The 23,095-nt window shown below is 39.6% G+C and overlaps 1 protein-coding gene across 4 annotated transcripts in view; it reads left to right on the top strand.

Annotated features, from left to right (window-relative positions):
- The first annotated feature begins 2,168 nt into the window (after nt 1-2,168).
- WARS2 (tryptophanyl tRNA synthetase 2, mitochondrial) overlaps nt 2,169-23,095 on the top strand; it is an 85,885-nt gene continuing 64,958 nt past the window's right edge. For 3 of the 4 annotated variants that reach the window (XM_065881935.1, XM_065881924.1, XM_065881944.1), the window contains exon 1: nt 2,185-2,274. In XM_065881935.1, the coding sequence (XP_065738007.1) occupies nt 2,185-2,274 (90 nt within the window). Of the gene's footprint in view, nt 2,275-23,095 lie in introns of all 4 variants that reach the window. The other variant, XM_065881918.1, reaches the window with a different exon arrangement.

The raw sequence follows: 23,095 nt of genomic DNA, 5'->3' as shown, positions 1-23,095 counted from the left end.
AAAACTAGCTTGCTTTTAATAGGTCTAGTGTCTTTTCTGCTGTCAGCTGTCCCTTCTGGCTAAAAGCATACCAACCTGTCAATTAATTGCTTACTTTGTCAAAATAAAATTTAGATTTAAAAGATGTGCCTACTTTGTGCAAGGTACTATACTAGGTGCTAGGGAAATGTAAGAAACGCAAAAGAAATCATCGTGCTGGCTGAGTGACACTCAAGAGTCACCAGGTCACCACTGTGGTGGGAAACACAATTTATTCTAAGTTTGAAAATAACTTTTTTTTTTGAAGTACAGTTGATTTACAATGTTGTGTTAGTTCCAGGTGTGCAGCAGTGATTCAGTGTTATACACATATATATACCCACTTTTTCAGATTTTTTCCCTTATAGGTTATTTAAAAATATTGAGTATAGTTCCCTGTGCTATACAGTAGTTCCCTGTGAAAATAACTTACTTTAAAAAATATAGATATCGAAGTGATTACACACAGCTGTCCTGATATACCTTCTTCAATGGGAGTGTCTTGGAAATATCTCCCATGAAAATATTATCAGTCATGTAGGTGAGTCTTCGGAGATAAAAGACTAAACTTACTGCTCGAGTAAATAAAGTGCGCAGGCCCTGTGACAGCTTTCTGTCGAAACCCTCATATCATTGCTAGGCTTTATCTTATAATCCAGGTGGCTGAGGATGTCAGAAGTCTAATCTTGCTAATTCCTAGGGTCATCAAATCTAATTAATATATCTGTAAAAAACTGTATTTTAATGCTTTGCTGTATATATGCGTGCAAAACATTTAGGCATTTATAAAACTGCATGTTTACAAGAGATACCTTGTATCTTTAAAAAGATCAATCATCACTTCCACTGGCAGGGTCTCTTTCCTGGATTTCAGTAATACCTCATTTTGGGGGCTTTTAAACATTATTTGGCTACTCCTTTCAATTTCCATCATCCGACTACTTTTATTCCACAAACTGTACCTTGTAGTCTCAAAAGATTTCCTTGGATTCAGTTACCATCTGTTTTGTAGCTCAGACCTCTCTCCTGAGGTCCAGACTTATCTAATTAGTGTCATATTTGGAAGTACTACAAGCACCTCAAATTTAAAAGAGACAAAACCAAACTGATTAGTTTTGTTGAAGAATGGCATTTGGTTTCCTTAGTTTTATCCTTAGCTTTGTCCTCATTCCTACAATTCCTTCCCTGCTTATTTCTGTATTACATCACTTATGCTTGAACTTCACCAGTACTATGTTCCACTCTTAAGAGATTTTTACTGTATGTTTTTAATTGATAAATTGATGTTTTGTCTTACCTTGTTAGATTTCAATTCCATTAAGAGTAACAGCATCCTTACTGCATTTATCTCCTACCTCTTCCTAATGAATAAATACAACAAAACACATAAAGGAATTCTGACGAATCTCTCCCAATTATATTTTTACTGACAGATTTTTGGGTGCACTAACAGAAGTAGGAGTACCATGTTAACTCTTCTCATAATTTAAGGCAAAACTCTTAACAGTTTCTTCTATCAAGTGTCATCTTCTTTCTGAAGCCTTCCTTGGACCAGGCTGAAGCACCACAGTCATAACCACCCCACCTCCCCAATCTCGGCATTTGCTTCTTTTAACACCTCAAACAGTGCATCATTTATTTATCTGCTATCCCATTAGCCCGTGCACAACTTGAAGGCAAGATTATCTTTCTTTGCACCTTCAGTACCTAGCAGATGGCAGGGTTCAACAAACGTTTGCAGATAGAATGCATTAATGAGGCCACATAGGTCTCAAAAGACCACTTACTGCCCTCTAACAGGATTGGGGAGGTCCCACTCCTAGAGAAACTTCTTAAAAGCTTGCCTCAGGACGGCCAGGATACGAAAGGCAACTCACTTGACTTTCTTCCAGTTTAAAAAACACTGCTACTAATATCCTCGTAGGAGACTGTCCCTTCACGAAACCTGCGCAAATATTAGGTCTCCAGGGCAAATGCTAAAGCCAAGCCCCACCCAGTTCCTGACCCCGCGACCCGCTCTGCGAAGACCGGACGCCCCCAGGCACTGGCACAAAGGCCCGCCCCGAGGGCGAGTGCGCATGCGCAACAAGCAAAAAACGCTGCGAATCTGGGACTTCCTCTCTGAGCAGATGTCACTCAAGTCTAGACGGCTCCGCCCTTCTCAAGATGGCGCTGCACTCAATGCGGAAGGCGCGTGAGTGCTGGAACTTCATCCGGGCACTTCATCAAGGACCCGAAGCTGCTCCCGCTCCCCAGGTAACCGAAGCTGGCCCTTCTTCCACTAGTTTCCCATCCCGCTAGGTCCTTCTCATCCCTCTTTCCTCCCTCCGTTTGCTTCTCCCTTCCCGTTTCCTCTGGAGACTACCAAACCCTTCGGTTCCTAAGGTCGATTTGCCTAAGACTGCCTTCCTACTCGGAGCGTGGCGACGTTGCAAGGATTCGCGGTGACGTAACGCGCCCCTGGTGGGAGGAACGCGCCGCCGCTTACCCACTTAGTCTCAGCCCCTCCCCCTCTGAGCACCCTGATATCGCCGCACCTCCGCTCTTGCCCGGCAACGCGGGGAGCCCAGCAGTGTGTGAAGTTATACGATACCAGAGGTCCGGTCCCTCCGGCACTGCACACCTTGTCTTGATCCCGTTGCTGCTTTTACTCTCCTTTCCCTAATAGCAAGCCAAGGGTCCAGCGGAGAAATTAGAGATGTCTCTTAGGAATCGACCCGTTTAAGTAGGTGCACCCTCTTGACGTTCTCCCTCAGGCAGTGCGGTACTTGAGCAAGTGTCAGTGCATCTTCCACTCTGATTTCTCCTCATTACCGCGAAGTAGACCTGTATCTAGAAGGTTCTATGAAAGAATTTCAGCAAGCTGCCAAAGGCGTCGTCCTGTCCTGGCAGCACTCCTGTTACCATTACTCTGTAGTGTTGAGAGCATGGACACGGCCTTTAACCCGTCCCGTCAGTATTTAGAATTTTACCCTCATAGCAAAAGGGAAAAACAAACATATATATATATATATATATATATATATATATACACACTCTTTCACTTATTCAGATTTTTACTTCACCCAGACATTTACTAAACGTCTTGCAAGTGCAATCTCAGTGGTAGGCACTTTGCCATACATCTCTTGGGAGATAGCTCTTGGGTACTAGGGAGATCTTAGGGATTCTGTGACTATTAGGTGATTTCCTGGCATCCTGGCATATTCATTGTCATAATGTGTAAGTGTGAGGAGCATTTTGTATGGTAACTGGTGTATTAGAGCACTAGACTGAAAGTTAGGAAACTAGAAGTCAAGGGATTTGTCTGCCACTTGCTAGCTGTGTGGCATGACAAGTCAATTAATCCCGCTGGACTTATTTTCTTTAGCAAAATGGGTGGAGGAAAGGTTGGACTGATTGACAGTGTTCCTTCAAGCTTTGGAAAATCTATGGCTCCATGATTGTGAAGCCAAAGTAAAGCAGTGAGATTAATTATGAAAAACAAGATTTAAGTTCAACTTGTTGTTTTAATCATCCCATAAATTACTTAACTTTCTGTACCTAAGTGTCCTTCACTGATACGGGCCTCACAAGATTCTTGTAAGGATAGAGGATATTACGCTGGAAAGTTATTTGTCAAAACAACTATTTAAATGTTGTTTGAAATTTCAGGCAGCATTGTTAGGTAAAAATTGATTCAAAATTAGATAAATACATCAAATACTCCTCTCTTTGAAGTTTGAGGTTGGATTCTACAGAACCAGAATTGGTTATTATATTTATGGCTAATAGTAGCATATTAGAACCTGTGGATTCAGAGTAACTAAGTCTTATTTTTTTTTAATTGGAGTATAATTGCTTTACAATGTTGTGTTAGTTTCTGCTGTAGAACAAAGTGAATCAACTCTATGTATATATATATACATCCCCTCTGTCTTGAGTCCCCCCCCCACAAAGTAACTAAGTCTTAGACCCAAACTTCCTCTTGTAACAAACTCAAGAGTTGAGGATGTCATAAGAAGTAGAGAATCAAAAAGAAAAGAAAAACAAACTACAGCCCACTAATGCTTGTCCTAGGAAGTTTAGGGCATTAAATCATTATAAATGCTAAAGAATAGAATTCTTAAATCTCTACTGTTATTTCAGTGGCATTTATGAATACAGTTATCTTAATCAACTCTTAATCTAGATGGTATCAAGTTGTAGAATTTCCAGAACAAATTAGTGTTTCAAAACCTTTAATTTAGCTTTGAGTAGAATATGAATTAAATGTAAGCAAGAGCACTTCTTAAAGCATAGTTCTACATATAAATTAAAATTTTTTTTTTATTGAAGTATAGTTGATTTACAATGTTGTGTTAGTTTCTGGTGTACAGCAAAGTGATTCAGTTATATATGTATATATATTCTTTTCATGTTCTTTTCCCTTATAGATTATTACAAAATATTGAGTATAGTGCCGTGTGCTACACAATAGGACCCTGTTGTTTATCTATTTTATATATAGTAGTTCGTATCTGCAATCCCAAACTCCTAATTTATCCCTCCCCCACCCCCTATAATTTTCAGTCATTAAAAATGATGGTTTGAAAGACTAGTGCAGTCTTTTGAAAGACCAATTGAGAAAAGATATAAAATTGCATTCATAGTGTAATTATAATATTGGATTTGCAAATAAATATTTATATAAATATATGTACAAGAGAAAAAAAGACTGGAAGGAAACAACTATTCTTAACATTTTTTGTTTCTCTTTGGTTTTCCTAAATAGTGGATTAAAAGTGATTTAAGTTTTCTTCTTTAAGCTTGCTGTATTTTTCACATGTTCTAAGTTGAAGGTATATCACTTTCAGACCCAGAATAAAGTTCTAAAACATAAATCTTCAGATAAATGTATAGTCATTATATCATCTGTGATATTGTAGCTCTCTGAGAGTGATATTTACTTTCCCACAGTGCTGTTATTAAAATGGCCTTAGAAAAGTTATTAAAATGGCTTTGGAAAACTAAAAATTTATGGCCATTTTTCCTGTATGTATCTTCTTTTTCTCTTGAAAAGCTTCCTTTGAAGTCAAAGAGATTTTGTGAACAGATGCAGAAATATGTGAAGGAAGAATTGGATCCTTAAACCAGATGCATTAGACATTTTTATGATATCTCATAACCTTTGTAGAAAACAAAAATTATTTTGCAGGGGTGGAAAGAAATGTATATTTATCACATGAGTGATTCTATCAAAAACTAACAAATAGCAATTTGCTTGTTATTAGTTTTGGCTGTACCAGTTACTCCCTGAGGTGAAAAGCAAAAGCGTATGAGCCACAGCAGTACTTTGCTAGAGTAACGCAATTTCTAGGTTGTTTTAATGTTTCCTTAAAAAAGCAAAATCTTGGGTAATAAGCTTGGCATTGGGGACCTTTAGTTATCTCAAGAGCAGGCTTTTGCCCCTCAAGGCTAAATGTAGAATCAAGTTTAAAATAAAAACTAGAGAGAAAACAGAAATAAAAGTGTATCAAGGCATACTCATTATGAGATGTCTACAATTTATATGAAAGTGATTTATTTTGCCAGGTGTTACCTCACAGAAAACCGCTGAGGTCTGACAAGACGAGAGTAGTCACAGAGTCAGAGGAATGAAGATCTGACATGTTATGTTTAAACGATAATGGCGTTAGGTAAATTTAAGCCTGTCATCATTGACCAAACACGGAATCCAGACTTCTTTAAGCACTAACTCATGATTGTATTGTGCAAAGAGTGAAATATTGATGATTAGAAGACTTTTGCAAGAATATTTGTAATCATTCAGGTGCAGTGTAAAGTGTCCACATTTTTATCACAGTTGGAGAACACACTTCATTATTAGCTGTCCCAACCTGGGTTTGGCCAGTATTAACATACTGTTTCTACTGTTTATGGCCGCTAAATGTAGCCATTCAATGAAGGAATTGTGCCTGCAAAAAAATAGGCAATGTATTAAATTTTTTATCTTGTATTTAGTTCTCACAACAAGGCTTTTTAAAAAATTGCTCTCTTTTTTTAGCATTTTTTTAATTTTAAAATAATTTGAGATACACAAAATTGCAAAATTAGTACAGAGTATTCCTGTATACCCTTCACCAAGCAGCTTCTTCTTGCACAATATAATACAATTATCAAAGCCAAGAAATTAACTTGGGAGAATTTCAAATTTCACAAGTTTTTCCACTAGTCTCCTCCTGGTTTATGATGAAATCTGGGATCCCATATTGCATTTAGTTGTCACGTCTCCTCCAATCTATGGCAATTCCTCAGTCTTTCATGACCTTGGCCTTTTTGAAGAGAATTGGTCAATTATTTTATAGAATGTCTCTCAATTTGGGTTTGTCTGATGTTTTCTCATGATTAGACTGAGGTTATGGATTTCGGCAAGAATACTCCAGCAGAGATACTGTTCACAACAAGGCTTTAAGGCAGGTGTTAAGACCTTATTTTAAACATACGGAAAAAAAGTAAAAGACCTTAATTTAAACATATGGGAAAAAAGTAAAAACATATTTTACCTTTAAGTAAAAGCTAATTAATTATGGAATTAGGATGGTAAAATTTACTGTTGGCATTTAACTCCATATTTTGCAATTATAATGTTATTATAGGTTTCTGTGATCTTACTGGCATTAAGCTGGGGTAATGTTCCCAGTGACTTTTCCCTTAACTTTTCTCTGCCTTGTATTGTTCATCCAACGTGCAACATGAGCTACTCAGCCTGGAAAGCTATCAGGAGCTGCTATGGCCATCTGGGAATTTTACTAGTTGCTAACTGTGCCAGTTTGATCAGGCTACCTCATCTCTCTGTGCTTTTCTTAAATAAGGTTGTTGCGTGGATCTACTCTAAAGCTCCTTTTAAGCTTAGTCTATGAGTCCATTTGTTTAAAATGCTTTTTAGGTTGATTTTTCCTTGTGAACTGACTTAGCTCATTCAAAACAATAATTATTTCAATTTGGAAATCTCTTTGCGTAGCTGATGGAAACTACTGATGGTAACTGCTAAAAATATAGAGGAGGAACAGTCGATAAATGCTGAGCATTTACGCTAGCAAGTCTTATGGCAGCCACAGCCAGGAAATTATGAAGAGGGTGAGGCTGCTGACCCCCAGATCCTTTCTCAGTATACCTGTTGCGTGGCTGCAGGTTACAGAACAGTCCGCGGAGGCTTACGCATATATATAGGACATATATATTTGTATATTTAAGCCTGTATGCATGCATATCCGTGTGTCTTTCAGAGAAGGAACTAACATTTAGCTAAGGCTCGTTATGTGCTAAGGCTTCTTGCTATGTACTATACACGCTTTATCTTATTTACTTCTCACAAAAATCCTGTGAATATTATTCCATCCATTGTATGAAACAGGAAACAAAGGCTCTGAGAGATTATTTAGTAATTATAAATTATTCTGGTAATTTTCCCAAGTCAGAGAGCTAGTAAATGGCAGTGCCAGGATTCACACTCAGCCTTGCCTGTGCTTTTCCCACTCGACCAGTAGTAGTCTCTTATCAAATAAAATCTTATGTGAATCCCTCTTAGATAAAACAGATAAAAGTAGAGCTTTTCAGATTTAAGGAATAGAAAAGTAGCTGCAGCCCTGCTTGCTTGGCCCCTCCCAGCCCCGCCTACCACCTTCCCTCCACATACAACCAGGGACCACCGAGATGGTGCCACACAGTGTTGGACTTCTTAAGATGAAGTTTGAAAAATTTCAGCTTCCTTAAACATCCTAGTGAGCTTGTTGGCTTAGGACCACGTATGATGGATGGATTATTTTTAAGAAGCTACTCTTTAAATGAGTAGTTTGGGAGTACTTACTTTGGTATGTATGTATTTTATCAATAAAATGCAACCTTTCTTCGTTTATCTTAAGCTATGAGAGAACTTGAGATAATAGCAATCAGTTTTCTTTCCTTCCTTCCTTTCTAACTTATTTCTTTCATTCCAAACACAGCTTACTTCTGCATAATATGCTGACGTTTGTGCACAAAGATGATGCTATGGACCACTCCGTCACTATTGTGACGAACCCGGCCTCAAGTCTCCTCCCAGAGAGCACTTACTCCAGTTCTGCTCTTGACTCTGTTTTACCACCACCAATCAGGGGTTCAGGAATTTCTCTTCTAGAGACTGCAGCATGAGGCCTAAGCCTTCTTCCTGAATTTCCACAGGACAAATGTACTCGCATAGGATAGAAGCTGCTCTGGCCGCGTGAGACACTAGAGGCAGAGAGTTAATTTATAGGCACAGAGATGATACACCGACTCCAGCTTGACTGAATTTAACTCTGCTCAGCCATTTACAGTTTTCTCTATATATCATTTCTTAGCAATACCCTATCTTTTATTCCCAGTCAAAGGCTTAACACTTTTTCTTAACTTCCCTGCTTACTGAACAAAGCAAGGTCATACCTAGGTTCATACCACCCCATCACCTGACTTCTAACGGTCCTGTAATCATTTACCAAAATTCGTCTACAACTCTCTTTTTTCTTGGCGCTCAGCCTTCCTTGCGTTGAACCTACTTCTGGTTGGCTAAGAACTGCCTTTTTTGTTTGTTTTATTTTGTTTTTGTTTTATTGGAGTATAGTTGCTTTATAATGCTGTGTTAGTTTCTGCTGTATAGCAAAGTGAATCAGCTATACATATACATATATCCCCTCATTTTTGGATTTCCTTCTCATTTAGGTCACCAAAGAGCACTGAGTAGAGTTCCCTGTGCTATACAGTAAGTTCTCATCAGTTATCTGTTTTATACATAGTAGTGTATATATGTCAATCCCAATCTCCCAATTCATCCCACCCCCCTTCCCCCCATGGTATACATATGTTTGTTCTCTACATCTGTGTCTCTATTTCTGCTTTGCAAATAGGTTCATCTGTACCATTTTTCTAGATTCCACATGTATATGTTAATATATGACATTTGTTTTTCTTTTTCTGACTTACTTCACTCTGTATAACAGTCTCTGCATCCATCCATGTCTCTGCAAATGGCACACTTTCGTTCCTTTTTATGGCTGAGTAATATTTCATTGTATGTATGTACCATATCTTCTTTATCTGTTCCTCTGTTGATGGGCATTTAGGAGAACTGCCTTTTTGATTGCCCTTTTGTCTCTTCAAAAGCACAGTCGAGCTACCCTGATTTCTAACCCACAGAGGTTCTCACAACTTCCACTTTTACATTCCCTGCCCTCTAGGCTGGGACACCAACCTGGGGACAGACAGAGATGTCAGTTTCTCCTCCACATTCCTGTCCTGGTGTTCTGGCTGTAACTCTATAGTGCCAGGCAACTCCATCATGGATGGAGCCCTAAATGACCTTGTTTAAGGTTCTTGGGATAATAGTTGTAGATTTTTCATCAAGGCATTCAAAAACATAAAATAAAAACAAATCTCACCTTGTAAAACATTTTTAAGTGGAATCTATTATTTCCATTAATAATAATGTTCTGTTCTAATACAACACTTTGTAGTTTTCAGAATGCTTCACATATTCTCATTTAATCCTGAGGACACAGTGTTTCACTATTTACCCATCTAAAACTTTTACTCATTGATTAAGTTTTCATTATATCTTCCCATGTTTTTTACCAGTTTTATAGTGATGATGAATCTAAAGTAAATATCAGTATTCTTTAAAGTTTTAGTTCAGTGGATATTATTTTCTTATACTAAAATTGAATTAATGTTTAATTCATTTTTGGGTCCTGGTCTGATAGGACTGTGATAATTTCAGTTATTACTAAATACGATGATGACGGGGGAGATGGTACTAGCACATATTTATAGGGTGCTTACCATGTACCAAGCACGGTTTGAAGCACTTGACATGCATTAGCTTATTTAATCCTAACAACCCAATGAGGTGAGTGTTCATATTAGCCCCATTTTATAGATGAGGATACTGAGAGGTTAAATAACTCACCCAAGGTCACATAGCAAGTATTAGAGCCAAGATGTAACCCCAGGTAGTCTGATTCCAAACTCTGTGTATTAAGTGTAATAAAATACATTAAATTCCGAAACAAATTACCCATGTTAATATGCTGATAACTGCCATGCAAACTTTCAAATCTGTTCCATGAAAGCCATTTATATATCTTGCCATGGTGACATGCAGAGTAGAAATTACAAATCATCCTTTGTTGTTGCTGTTCCTACAGTCTTGTTTGGCTCAATGAATTATGAGAAAGGAGCAAAGCGGCCTTGTAAATTTATCTCCGTGTCTCCATTTGGCTACTGCCACTAGGATTACCCTGCGTAAAATAAGGGCTTTTAACACATAAGTCCCAAGGTGCGTGCAGGAAGTTGTATTTATACACAGTCTATAGCTAAAAGGTCAACCTGTGCACCGCCTTGCAGGCAGAGGGAAGGTGGTGAGTGCTGAAGCTTACAGATGGCCAGGGGACCACTATCTAGGGTCTAGTTGGGATTTATAGCTAGAGTACTTTCTTCAAAAGTAACAGAGGTGCAAAGTGAGAAGATGGGAAAGATTAAATTAATTAGTGTTGTGGGCCATTTCAACAAGGGATAAGTAAGAATTTTATTCTAAAAGATTCTCATTCCAAAAGTTCTTAGAGGAGTCTGTAATAATTGAGTTAAAGTGAATTATTACCAATTAGTACATTAATTGGGATGCTGTTGAGCCTTTAAATTAGCAACAATGAACACTGAGTTTATTTTATACTCCAGACAAAGGGCTTCTCATGAACATTTCCTATACTCCCATGAACTTTGCATAGACCATGCTATTTTATATTCATTCAGCCTCACTCTTACTATATTACTTTGGGCCCCTTTGGGGAAAATAGGAGAATGTAATTGTGAAGGGAAATGGAGCTGTTTACTTAAATCCCTGATCTGAATTCCTGTCCTCCCATGGGGAGAATGGTCTGAGCAGCCAGTTAATAAATTTGCTGGAAGAGAGAAGAGCCTTTTGGGCTGGGGGTAAGTGTGTAGCATGAAAGTGGAGTCCCGAGGGAGAAGTTAAGGACCAGACTACATGGAGCCCTTGCCAAATCCCGGGAGAGAGCCGGGTTGGCCCTCCGTGGTTACTGGGTACCTGGCCATCTTTGTTGTGAAGGGAAATCCTTCTGTGCAGGCAACGTTGGCTTCTCCCATGTCTGGCATGTTTCCAGACACCCCCATGCCACCAAGCTGTGAAACTCAGTAACCCAGAGAAGCAAGTGTCTAGAGGATCAACCATACTTGTCTTTTTATTTATTTATTTTGGCTATGTGGGGTCTTCGTTGCGGCGCGCAGGCTTTTGCTAGTTGCGGTGAGCGGGCTTCTCATTGCAGTGGCTTCTCTTGTTGTGGAGCATGGGCTCTAGGCACGCGGGCTCAGTAGTTGTGGCGCACGGGCTAAATTGCTCCGCGGCATGTGGGATCTTCCCAGACCAGGGCTTGAACCCATGTCCCCTGCGTTGGCAGGCGGGTTCTTAACCACTGTGCCACCAGGGAAGCCCTGTACTTGTCATCTTAAAGTTGACTGACTTCTTACTAAGAGAAAGTGTGTTAGAGCAGAAGGGGCATGGCTTTTGGGATCAGTCAGGCCTGGCTCCACTACATGCTAACTGTGTGATGTCAGGCAAGTTACTCAACCGCATTACGCCTCAGTTTTCTTGTCTGCACAGTATTGATAGTGATACTCACATGGTAAGAACTTCATGTGGATTCGAGATTCTGCCATATGTATAAAGGCCCTTGGCCAGTGCACAGCACCTAGTGAGTCCTCTGTGCTTGATGATGATTATTTCTTCAATAATATATAATTCTCCTCAGCAGCCTTTCTCTCCTCTACCCTTATCAATCTTAATAACCTTTGATTTCCTCCCATGTCCACACTATCCTCCCCCCAACCTGCAAAATAAAATCAGTCTGACCAGATTAACCTCCCAAAAGCAGTGTGCTAATTATGTTGTTCCCTTGCTCAGAACCTTTGGGGGCTTCTCATAAAGCTTAGACTCCTTATGCCCCCACCTTCAGGACCTTCCACAGCCCAGATCCAAAATACTTCTCTAGGCCATTGCTGTCCTACATGGATCCTATGCCCTGGAGTTAAGAGAATTTCCAAGTTTGCTCAGAGCTGTTTCCTTTTGCTTCTTTGTTAATGTCACTGTCTCTTCTTGGAAAGACCTTTCTTCCCATTCTAATTTGTCTGTGTGCCACCATTCTTTAAAATATAAAACAAGCAAACAACAAAAACAAAACTCATAGATAGGTTCCAGAAAACTTTGTTCTTAAGCTGGAAATGATTGCTCCCATTTTGAAATTTTACAGGACTTTGTACCTTTCTTATAGAAATTAACAAATCCTGCCTTATATTCTCTCTGTTTATAGACATTTGCTTTAGCACAGATGGAGAGCCTGGGTTTTTTTTGTTTTGTTTGTCTTTGTTTTTTATTTAGACCTTTTAGACCTTTTGTGAACACTGCAGCAGGAAATAGTTTATGATACATACGTTGTTCCACAGGTGCAGCCTCAGGCTGCCACTCAGCAGGCCGACCTTACCAGGGGAATGTTCCTGGAGGCCACCCCCAGTTGTGAAAGACGGAACAGGAAGAATTCTTCCTGTTGAGCCCCGGCTATGATAACTAAATGTGAGAGAAAATGAGTTATCACTTAAACCTTTGGCATAATAATTCCTGTAACAGAAAGAGGTCAATAAGTATCTATTGAGTGAGTGAATTCAGTGAAAGATAAATCTAATAAGGCATGAGAAAGTTCATACCATTGGCATTTAGCCTATTGTTAATTTAAACCACACACTTTTGTGTATATTTTTATGTATTCAAATACAGAAGATTTTCAATGTTTGCTGCAGTTAATAAGTGATCTTCTTATTGCCTAAAGTATCCAGATGTTTATAAGTGACTGGGAGATAATACTGGTTTAATTTCAATAATTTTCCAAGTAGGCTGTGAATTTCCAACTTGTTGCTGTAACTGACTTTTACAGTCACTCTGGCCCTAATTGTATTTTTCATAGGTGTATCTAACTATACTGGGGTTTGCTACCTCTATATATTATACTAAAGTTTGTAGACTGAGGATTAAGATGAGAAGTTTTTAGTTTGACCTTAGTTTTGCCTCAAGAGGCTGTCTGGTTCAATAAATGTGCATATTATCTATACAACAACCGACATCGTGCTTTATCCAGAGTATGCTTTCAACGCATGAAGGAAGTAAAAGGCTCATTTATTGTGGCAACAGTGCCTTTCTTCTTAGTTGTTCATTTTAAGTCCCTTTAAAGCAACCTGTGAAGGCATGCCTAGGACCTTTGCTCTATAGATTTTGGTATGCTCTGCAGAGATATAGAAAACAGCCCTAAGTCTCACTGCACTGTTCTACTGTGGAGACAGGCCATTTGTAAGCTTCCCATGTAGTGCTATTTCATTTTTCTTTGCACCGTGATAAGAGAAGAGTAGGATGATTCAAGAATTTATGTCTACAGTACAAAGAACTTACATTTTCTTCTTTTAAAGTGGCCTAGTGGCATTTTAGTAGTTAAGGAAAGTTTATTGTCATGCTTGTTTACCAATTTATCATTTACATGTTTAATAAAACCCGAAATCAACCTAGCCTAATCATAGAACAGTTACAGAATGTCATGTCTGTTAGACGGGGTTTGATTGCAGCATCTTCCTGATAAGTCCGTGACTATAGTGGCCAAACATCTTGTTAAACCCAGAACCAGTTGTACCCATCAATCTTTAAAATGTCTTGGAAATTCCAATGTTTCAGCATCCACATGACATCTCCCACATTGTTTTTCACATTCTAAAATGGAACAGAAATTCTTTAGCAGACCATGTGTCCTTAATTTTGATTGAGAATATATTAACATATCTATGACTCAAAATAGACACAGCTTATCCCTTCATCTTATTTTTCTGTCTAAATAGCAGACTTTTGGTCAGTCTTCCATGACTCCTGTCTTCCTGAGAGTCAGATGCCTGCCTTTACACGGACTGTGGAGGTAGGGTCATCCAGCTTCCATGTGGACCACATGTTAGAAGATATGGGGAGAGAGAGGAGTGGCTCTTCAAAAAAAAAGTAACAAAGCCAAGACCACTGAGGGGATTACTGTCAGCTGAGTAGCACTTAAATTTATGTCTTTAGAGAGATCATCAAGAAAAGCCTGTAAAGTGGGAAAATTTTTTAAAAATCAGGGAGTTTTAACCCTTTGTAATCTCAAATTGAGAGAGAGACCAGAGCTGAAAAATCCAACAAAGAGAGAGACGAGAGAAGAATCATTAGAGTGTGGACCTAAGAATCAAAGGGCTAGAGAATTTCAAAGAGAAAATGAAGAGCAAGATAGTGCTATAGTGGGGGGTGGGGGAGGGGTGATGAATTGGGAGATTGGGATTGACATATATACACTAATATGTATAAAATGGATAACTAATAAGAACCTGCTGTATAAAAAAATAAAAGTCAAAAATTCAAAAAAAGATAGTGCTATAGTATGATAAAGACTAAAAATTATCCCTTAGAGTTTATAATTGGTGTATCACTAATGACATTAGCAACAACAACAGCTTTAGAAGAGTTATTGGTGCAGATTAATGATGGTGAGATGAGAGGTGAGGAAGTTTGAGGAGCCTGAATGAGAAGGAAGTGCCAAGAGAGGGAGAAGGGAGCTTTAAAGAATGGCCTGACCAGGAGAATGTTTTGGAGGTAGGGTCTTTTAGGCTGGATCAGATTTGAGCATGACTATAAGAGCCAGTGAAGATGGAGAGACTGAAGATACAGGAAGAGATGGAAGGAAATGCAATCCAGAGCAAATGATTGAACACTAGGCGAGACAGATCAACTCTGAGACTAGGAGAAATGGCTGTGGGTCTAGATGAGTTTGCTGGGAATGGGATGGGAAGTTCAGGAACTCTAAAACCTGATGGATATAATTCTCTCAGGAGGCTTCAGTCCTGAGATGATGGAATAAGTTAGTGCTTTAGTAGATGGGTACTAAAGTCAGACTGCCTGGGTTCAAAGTCAGGTTCTCCTACTTGGTTACTGGAAGTCGTTGGGCAAGTTACTGAACATCTCTACCTCATTTTCTTCATCTGTAAGATGAGTTAAAAGCTTGACCTCTGTAGGCAGACTGCCAGATTTGGAGCTAGGAAACTCCCCCACTAGCTAGCAATATGGCTTTGGCAAGTCACGTAACCTTTCTGTGCCTTAATTTCTTCATCTGTAAAACGGAGACAATAATAGTGTCTACCTCACAGAATTACTGTGAGCATTAAATGAGTTAATATTTATAAGTGTCTAGAACAGTACCAGGCATATTGTGAGTACTATAAGTTTTTTAAAATTGTTCAATAAGCAGTGTTGAGAGTTGAGGGCCTAAGGAACTATAACTTAAATTTATAGGTAGATTCTGCATTGTTTTAAGATTTTTCACCTAAAGTGCTCAGCTACCAAAGTATGTAAGTGAAGAAGGAGCTTTCTAGCCTTGATCCAGGACTGGAGTTTTTTCATGGCTGTCAGGACATTATTTATGACAAGGCGAGTTGAGGTTGCTAATGAGAGCATAGTCCATGTGATTGACCTTGGGGCCAGGCTGGGTAGGGAAGAAGAGAGATCAGATGGGGACTGCTGCACCAGGAGAGAATGGAAAAATCAAAGGCTCTGATTTCTAAGTGAGCTTGGAGAGCAAGTATAGTGGGAATAAAAGCATGAAAGAGTTGAACGGCGAAGGTCGTAGACTGAGTAGAATATTGACATTTATGATTTCAAAAACAGAGGAATTCTGGGTAATGACAAGGTCCAGGGTGTGACCATGGGACCAGGTAGTTGAGGTTGAAGAGTTCAAACAAATGTTTTGAATGCTAGAATATTGGATGGGTAATCTCCCTGATAATTGAACTCTTTCAGATGATGGAAGTTAGGGTAGAAAGAGAGCCAGCTTGCTAAGCCTTTAATCAATTTAGGAGGTGGGGAGAATACAACAAAGTGCTGAGTAAGTGTAAACATCTATTCTTCTCCCATTTATATAGTCATGTCAGACATTTTGGACCATTTGTACCAATGTTTCCTGAACTATTAAAAGATTCTGTTCAGTATATTATTTGGATATGTCACCTGGTGAAATATGTCCTCATTTCTAATTCATGGAAGTAATAAGGTCATGAATATTGTACATATATTGATATATTAACAAATATTGAGCACTTACTATGTGCTAAGTGTTGGAGATAGACCAATGAAGAACACAGACAAAATCTTACATTCTGGAGAGAGAGACAAGTAATTAAAATATATAGTATGTTAGATGATAATGGCTGATATGGAGAAAACTAAAGCAGGGGCAGGAGATGGTAACTGCCACAGGGTATTACAGTTTTAAATTGGGAAGTCAGCAAAGGTTTCTAAGAAGGTGAGATGTGAGAAAAGACCTGAAGGTGGTGAGAACATATACGAGGTAGATATCTATGGGAAGATGGTGCCAGGCAGAGGAAACAAAAATGGAAAGGCCATGAGGTGGGAGACTTACCTGGCATGTTTGAAGACCAGCAAGGAGACCAGTGTGGCTTAAGAAAAATGAGCATTTTCTTTATTTTATGAATACTATATAGTACTTACTATGTTGGACACTTTTCTAATTACTTTGTACATATTAACTCATATAATGCTCAGAACAACCCTATAAAGCAGCGCTATTATTGGCCCCATTTTACAGATGACTATCTGTAAAACAGATGTTAAGTAACTTGTCACACTGACAACAAAATGCAGATAGTTAAAAAGGGAAAGGAGCCAGGGTCCTAACCTCAGGTTGGTTTTGCATTATGCTGTCCATTATAGTAGTAGGACATGGAGTCACGTGGCTAATAGGAAGGTGGAAGTAGAGAAGTCAACTGTATAGAATCTTAGAAGCAACTGGAAAGACTTTGTCTTTTACTAGGATTGAGTTGCAAAGCCATTGGAAGGCTTTGTTTGGAGAAAGAACGTGGGCTGACACAAGTTTTTAAACTTCACCCTGGCTGTTATGTTAAAAATAGAAGAGCACGATAGAAGCAACGTCTTGTAATTAGACGTTAGCACAAGATCTGAGAAAGGGATGATGGTGGCTTGGACAAGGATGAGTAGTAAAGATGGTTTCATCAAAGGTGAGAAGTGGTCACATTCTTGATATTTATTTTAAAGAATATAGAGCCAATGAGATTTTTTTTTTGTTACTGATTAGATGTAGGATGGGAGGAAAGAGTCAAGATTGATTCCAAGGTTTTTGGCTAGAGCAACTGGAAGAATGATTTTGCCACTTACAAAGATGGTAAAGACAGCAAGAGGAGTAAGACTTTGGGGGTGGGAGGGAAGATCAGGAGTTGAGTTTTAGACGTGTGGAGTTTAGATGCCTAGTGAGCATTTAAGTGGAGAAGTCAGGTAGGCAGTTGGATGTATGAGACCAAACCTCAAGAGATGTCTAGATAGAGATATAAATTTGTAAGTCTTCAGACTGCTTAAAGCTATGAGATTGGGTGTGATCATTTAGGCAGTGTTTTTGGAAAGAGAAAAGATGTCCAAGTACTGAACCTTGAGCATTTCAACATTAAGAGATTGGGATGATGAGAATAACCAGCCAAGATAGTAGTAGCCAGGTAGGTAGGAGTCCAATTCACATGCGTCTGTGCATATGTGCACATGTGCACACACACGTGCTCGCAGATGCATACATGCACACCATATATCATATATGAAGATAGAATGATCAGGAGTACCAGCTACTTTTCTTCACTGATTACTTGCAGGAAAATTTAATTTCTCTACGTGCAGGAAAATTTAATTGGGAAGCCACATTATTAAATAAGGTAGCTTGATGGGTGTGGAATCAGAACAAGGTGTGGGAGGGTATTTATTGGATCACCTCATTGGCTAGTGTAAGTAAGGTATGATAACCCAAAGCTCCATCCCCATTTTGGAACATACATGCTCCTTGGGCAATATATTCCTGGCTGTTGTCATAGCACCATTTCCCTTGGACATCACTTTAAAACACATGGCCAAAGTTTTCCCAAAAGAACTGCTTTTTCTAAGCTTCCACCCCTCCAGGAGGCATATTCTTTCTTTAGATATGTTAATGTACCTCATCTTGTTTCCATTAAGTCTTGTCCTCAGAGTTCTTCTGCTTTTGGGGGGGCGTCACTATTTCCTTTCATTAAAATATGGACCTTCTGGGCTTCCCTGGTGGCAAAGTGGTTGAGAGTCTGCCTGCCGATGCAGGGGACGCGGGTTTGTGCCCCGGTCCGGGAAGATCCCCCATGCCGCGGAGCGGCTGGGCCCGTGAGCCATGGCCACTGGGCCTGCGCGTCCGGAGCCTGTGCTCCGCAACGGGAGAGGCCACAACAGTGAGAAGCCTGCGTACAGCAAAAAAATATATATATATATGGACCTTCTACCTAGCAAAATATGTACATAAATTCTCAAAACTTTGTGTACAGTTTTACAAGGCCATGAACCCAGGTGAAGCACTCCTACTTTAAGTTAACCTATCTGTTTTGTTGACTCATGGAAGGTAAACTTATTCTCTTCTTTCAAAGCCTGCTTCCTTATTGTCTCCTCTACCACTTACTAATTACAAAGCTGGTCTTATGATCTACACCATAGGACTTTTGTGTGAAATTGTTTCATAATGAAGTATTTCTGGTACTTCAGCAAGTGAAATCTCTTGTCTGAAGAGGGAGGTAGACTGTCATACCATATGCCTCTGTGTTTAAATGGCTTCATAGTGAGGTTCTAGTGTATACTTACACAATAACACAAATGTGTAAGGCTCATGATAGCCAATTCTGAAATTCAGCCTTTAGTGGAGGGTGTGTGAATCTTACTATAAAATGCTGCTGCTTAAACATTTAAGTATATATATATATATATGTGTGTGTGTGTGTGTGTGTATATATATATATATATATATATATATATATATATATAATTAATGTTTGAAGGAAATAGAGGAAGATTGAAAATATTTGCTTGAAAGGTAAAAAAAAACCAAAAAACAACTGTCTAGAATATTAAGAGCAACACCCATCTGAACTTCACAGAAAGTGTCATCAGAGTGCCAGTGATTAGAACTGATCAGATATTTGGCTGTCCTTTTCAACCAGAAGATGGATTTAAACCAGATTACCACATCCACGGTTTAGTTTTGAAGAGAGGAAAAAAAAAAAAAAGCCAATTATTTGTCTCTTTTTTCAAAGGCCTTTTTTGTATTGTAGATCCCTGAAAAGCTGGTAGAGAAGCCAGCCTTTCACATCCATTAAGGTTAGCTCTGAAACTGTTGAATTTGATCTCTTCCATTTGCCATCTGGATACAGTAGAGAAAAAGCTGTTCTGCACTGGGTTGCTGGACACCATCCAGAAAATAATATGTCAGGGGCATCAAAGGCTTGAGGCACTTGGTCCAGTCTGTCTAATGATCACTGGCAGGATCTGCTCTCCAGTTTTGTAGTATGTTTTATTTTTGCAGTGACAATATATATCCCAGTAAGATAGATCACAAGGATTACTGCCAACTTGTCAAAGCCAGGATTCTTCCATCAGACACTTCAAAAAAAGGGCCAGTTTTAACTGGGCAAAGCTTGATTCCCAAAACTGAGGAAGCGCCATCTCATCACAACCTGTACCCTTTCTTATGGAGAGCACTTAATGCAAGGAGGATTTTAATTCCTAGATTGTTTCATCTCACACCCAAATGCCAAATTTAAAGTCTCCTTAAAATTGACCTCATTTAAAGTTGTATTCCTTACCCTTTTTATATGTGGGCCCAGTATCTGGCCAGCTAATGACCATGCTGGCAGCTTTCCAGGATTCTGACAACCACATCTCATTATTCACACCAACTGGAGCCAATTGTGGCTGGATTTTTTTTTTTCTTTTTATTCTGTTATTTAAAAATGTGGATAGGAAGCAACAGCAAGCAATGGCATGTCGTTTGGTCTCCTCTGGGATTGGGGAGGAGCCTTGCATAATAGGACCTGTAATATCAGGGAGCATATGGCTGTGTTTTAAGGTAGCTGCAGGGCATCTAACTCTAAGCTCTGATACAGCAAGCTTAGTTTGGGTCTTTGCAGGATGTACTTAGGGATGAATTTATAGCTTCTACAGTAGGTAAAATCGTAGGGAATTGCCGTTTTGCCTCTTACGCCAGGAAGGGGTGGCAGGAGGAGTTTCAGAGCCTTAACCATGGACATTACTTTTCTTTGTGGACAAGAATGGTCGACAAGCTGATCCTAAATACTAGGGTCGCTCCCAAGTCTCCCATGCTGACCTAGGAAGCTGGAGAATCCCTGTCTGGGTTCTGGCCAGCTACTGAAGGGGGGTGTCGTGGACAGCAACACTCTGGTTGTGTGCCTTGTGCCCAAGTTATTATTTATTCTGCTCCGCACGCTCATCTTATCATCCAGGGACTTTACTCTCAGAATCTTCCTGTTCTTCTTTGCTCTCTTCAGATATGGTATTGAGAACAACAAATAGTTCTCCTACGCTGAGACCCACAAACGCAATCTCCAAACCATAGGTCAAGCAGAGCAGTGTTGATGACTTAGCAGCATTATCCCTGCTAAGCTTTGTGCTCGCGCTCACAACTTCTCGGCTTCCATGTGGTCACTCCCAGGCTGGACTGTCCCTTTCTGTAGTTGGCGAGTTGTTTTTCCTATACTTTTTGCCTGCTCTCAGATCCCCTTCCTGGCTCAAAAACAAAATAAGGGAAAGGCTGTGATGTCAAGTCATTATTAGAGCCAGACTTCTGGCTCTAATAATGACTTGACATCACAGTTATTTACCCGCTCTGTGCCTTAGTCGCCTTCCCTGTAAAAGGGGACTAGTCATAGCACCTGCTGTTTTGTTGTTATAGGTTTGTTGTGGCCGTTGAGGAATGTGAAGAAAAGAGCCTGGCATGGCAGAGTGCTCAATATACGTTTACTACTGTCGTTGTTATTGTTGTTATTATTTGACGTACTTTAGCATGAATGGACTTCATCATTTTTGCCTCAACCAAGGATTTAGCATTTTGAGCCCTTTGTTATCTATGGAACATGAAAAGAGTTTTGAGTTCCGCCAAAAGAATTTCAGGGATTTGCAGGCAGGACAGATTGGAGCAAGGGAGGTCCTTCAGGCCACATTTATTGCCCTGGTGGCTTTAAAGCTACAGCAGAGCATAGTGTGTTGGAGGAGCTGAGTGGCCCCATTCCCTGCTGGAAGGTAAGCTCCAGGGTGCAGGGATTGCATCTTTTCCTTCACCGTTGTCTTACCAGCATCTAGAGTAGTGCCTGATCTCAGCTCAGGCCCTCACAGACTCCGGTGATTTTTTTTTTTAAAGATATTTATTTATGTTTGTCCTTTAAAAAATTGTTTTTACTACCATTATCTGTCTGGACCCCTTCTTAGTTTTAAAGAATCCCCTCTGAGTGAGCTTTGGTGGATATGGTGGCCTGTGAGAATTAAAATACTGTTTTATTATCAACTTAGCATGGGCCTGATACCCCAGTGTGTAGCTCTGGTAAACTTGATTAGGCCCGAGACTCTTTACCTAAATCCAAACCCAAAAGTTGGGATGTGAGTTACCAGCTGCCCGTGATAGAGGGTGCAAGAGATCAACTTGATCTACCGAATGAGGGAAGAGAGAGTCTGGGGAGCCAGACCTGGCCCCCAGGCAGGCTTATAGGGATGACAGAAAGGGCAGGATTCATCTGGTAACAAACATGACCCAGGCACAGTCCTTGAAGCTGATCAATTCAATGAGCCGTTCTTTGACCCAAGTAGGGAACAAGAACAGGGGAAGAAGGGAGGCTCTCCTTTCAGTGAGCATTACCTGTCATAGCAGAAATAAGTTGAAACCCGCTGCTATGTGGTAGGACCCCATTTAGCAGGTAAGAATAGAAAATCAGGAGCCAACAGAGACAAAATTGGAGATACCAGATAGGCTAAAATATAAGCAACACTGTAGTTTTGTGGAAGTCAAGGAGTGTTTTTAAAGTATGATAATAAAGAGTGTCAGTTGGTAGATTCAAAGAGATCATTGAAGAACAACAAGATGGAAGGGGCTGTTGGAGTGAAAGATTAAGGGACCATTACTGGTTTTAGAAAAGCTTTAGTAACTTGGTGGGTGAGAAACCAGATTATGGGGAGTTAAAGTGGTGGTGGCAACAGGGTTCTCATGGCAATATTGGGGAAGAGTAGGGAAGGGAGAAATAACTCCAGATAGGGCTAGACCTCTTTTTATATTTCTACACGATAGGAAAGAATGTGTAAAGAGATAAAGATTTAAGATGGAAGAAAGCAAAAGAAAACTGGATGGGGAAATAGTCTTAAGAACACAAGAAGGGATAAAATCAGCACAGTGGGAAAAGGTTAATCTTAGAGGGATTTTCCTCTCTAAAACAAAAGAGGGGAGAAGATGTTTATCTACATGGAAATATTTGGCAGTACAGCGTAGAGAAGATGATGCCACATATTGAACTCAGTAAAGAACAGGAGTCATCTGATAAAAGGAAGGAAGCTCCTGGGGCTTAAGTAGACTAGAGGTTTAAAATCAGCTATAAATAAAATGGACCAGTGAATTGCGAGGCATGGGATGATAGTCATTGTACTGCAGAATTCTCAAGGGCAGGGACTATATTTTATTACTCTTGTATCCCCACTGCATAGCACAATGTTTGGTGCATGGTTAGTGCTCAGTAAATATGTGAATGGATGGGTGCAAGGATGGATGGATGGATGGATGGTTGGAAGGAAGGAAGGAGAGATGGTTTGTTATCTAGATGTGCTTACTGAAAGTTTATTTTAATTGAATTTAAACTACTTTTGACCCCTAATGAGGGCCTAGATGAAATTAAATATAATCATTAGACTAAGCCCATAACAGTTTGCAGTTTGGAAACAGGACTGAATAGACGGAACCTTTTCTCTAAGCCCCCAGTTTTTTGTGTTGGTTTTCCTTAGGATGAGGGATGGCAGTGGTATTTTGTTTTGGCAATGCTGGCTGATAGGGTGAGTTGCTAGATGTAGCACACGTTATTCTGCTGCTTGTAGCTTCTGGCCCAAGTTCAGAAATGTCAT

The sequence above is a fragment of the Phocoena phocoena genome, chromosome 1 (assembly GCF_963924675.1).
Source record: "Phocoena phocoena chromosome 1, mPhoPho1.1, whole genome shotgun sequence".
NCBI classification, from domain to species: domain Eukaryota; kingdom Metazoa; phylum Chordata; class Mammalia; order Artiodactyla; family Phocoenidae; genus Phocoena; species Phocoena phocoena.
This window is presented reverse-complemented; position numbering and strand designations above follow the sequence as displayed.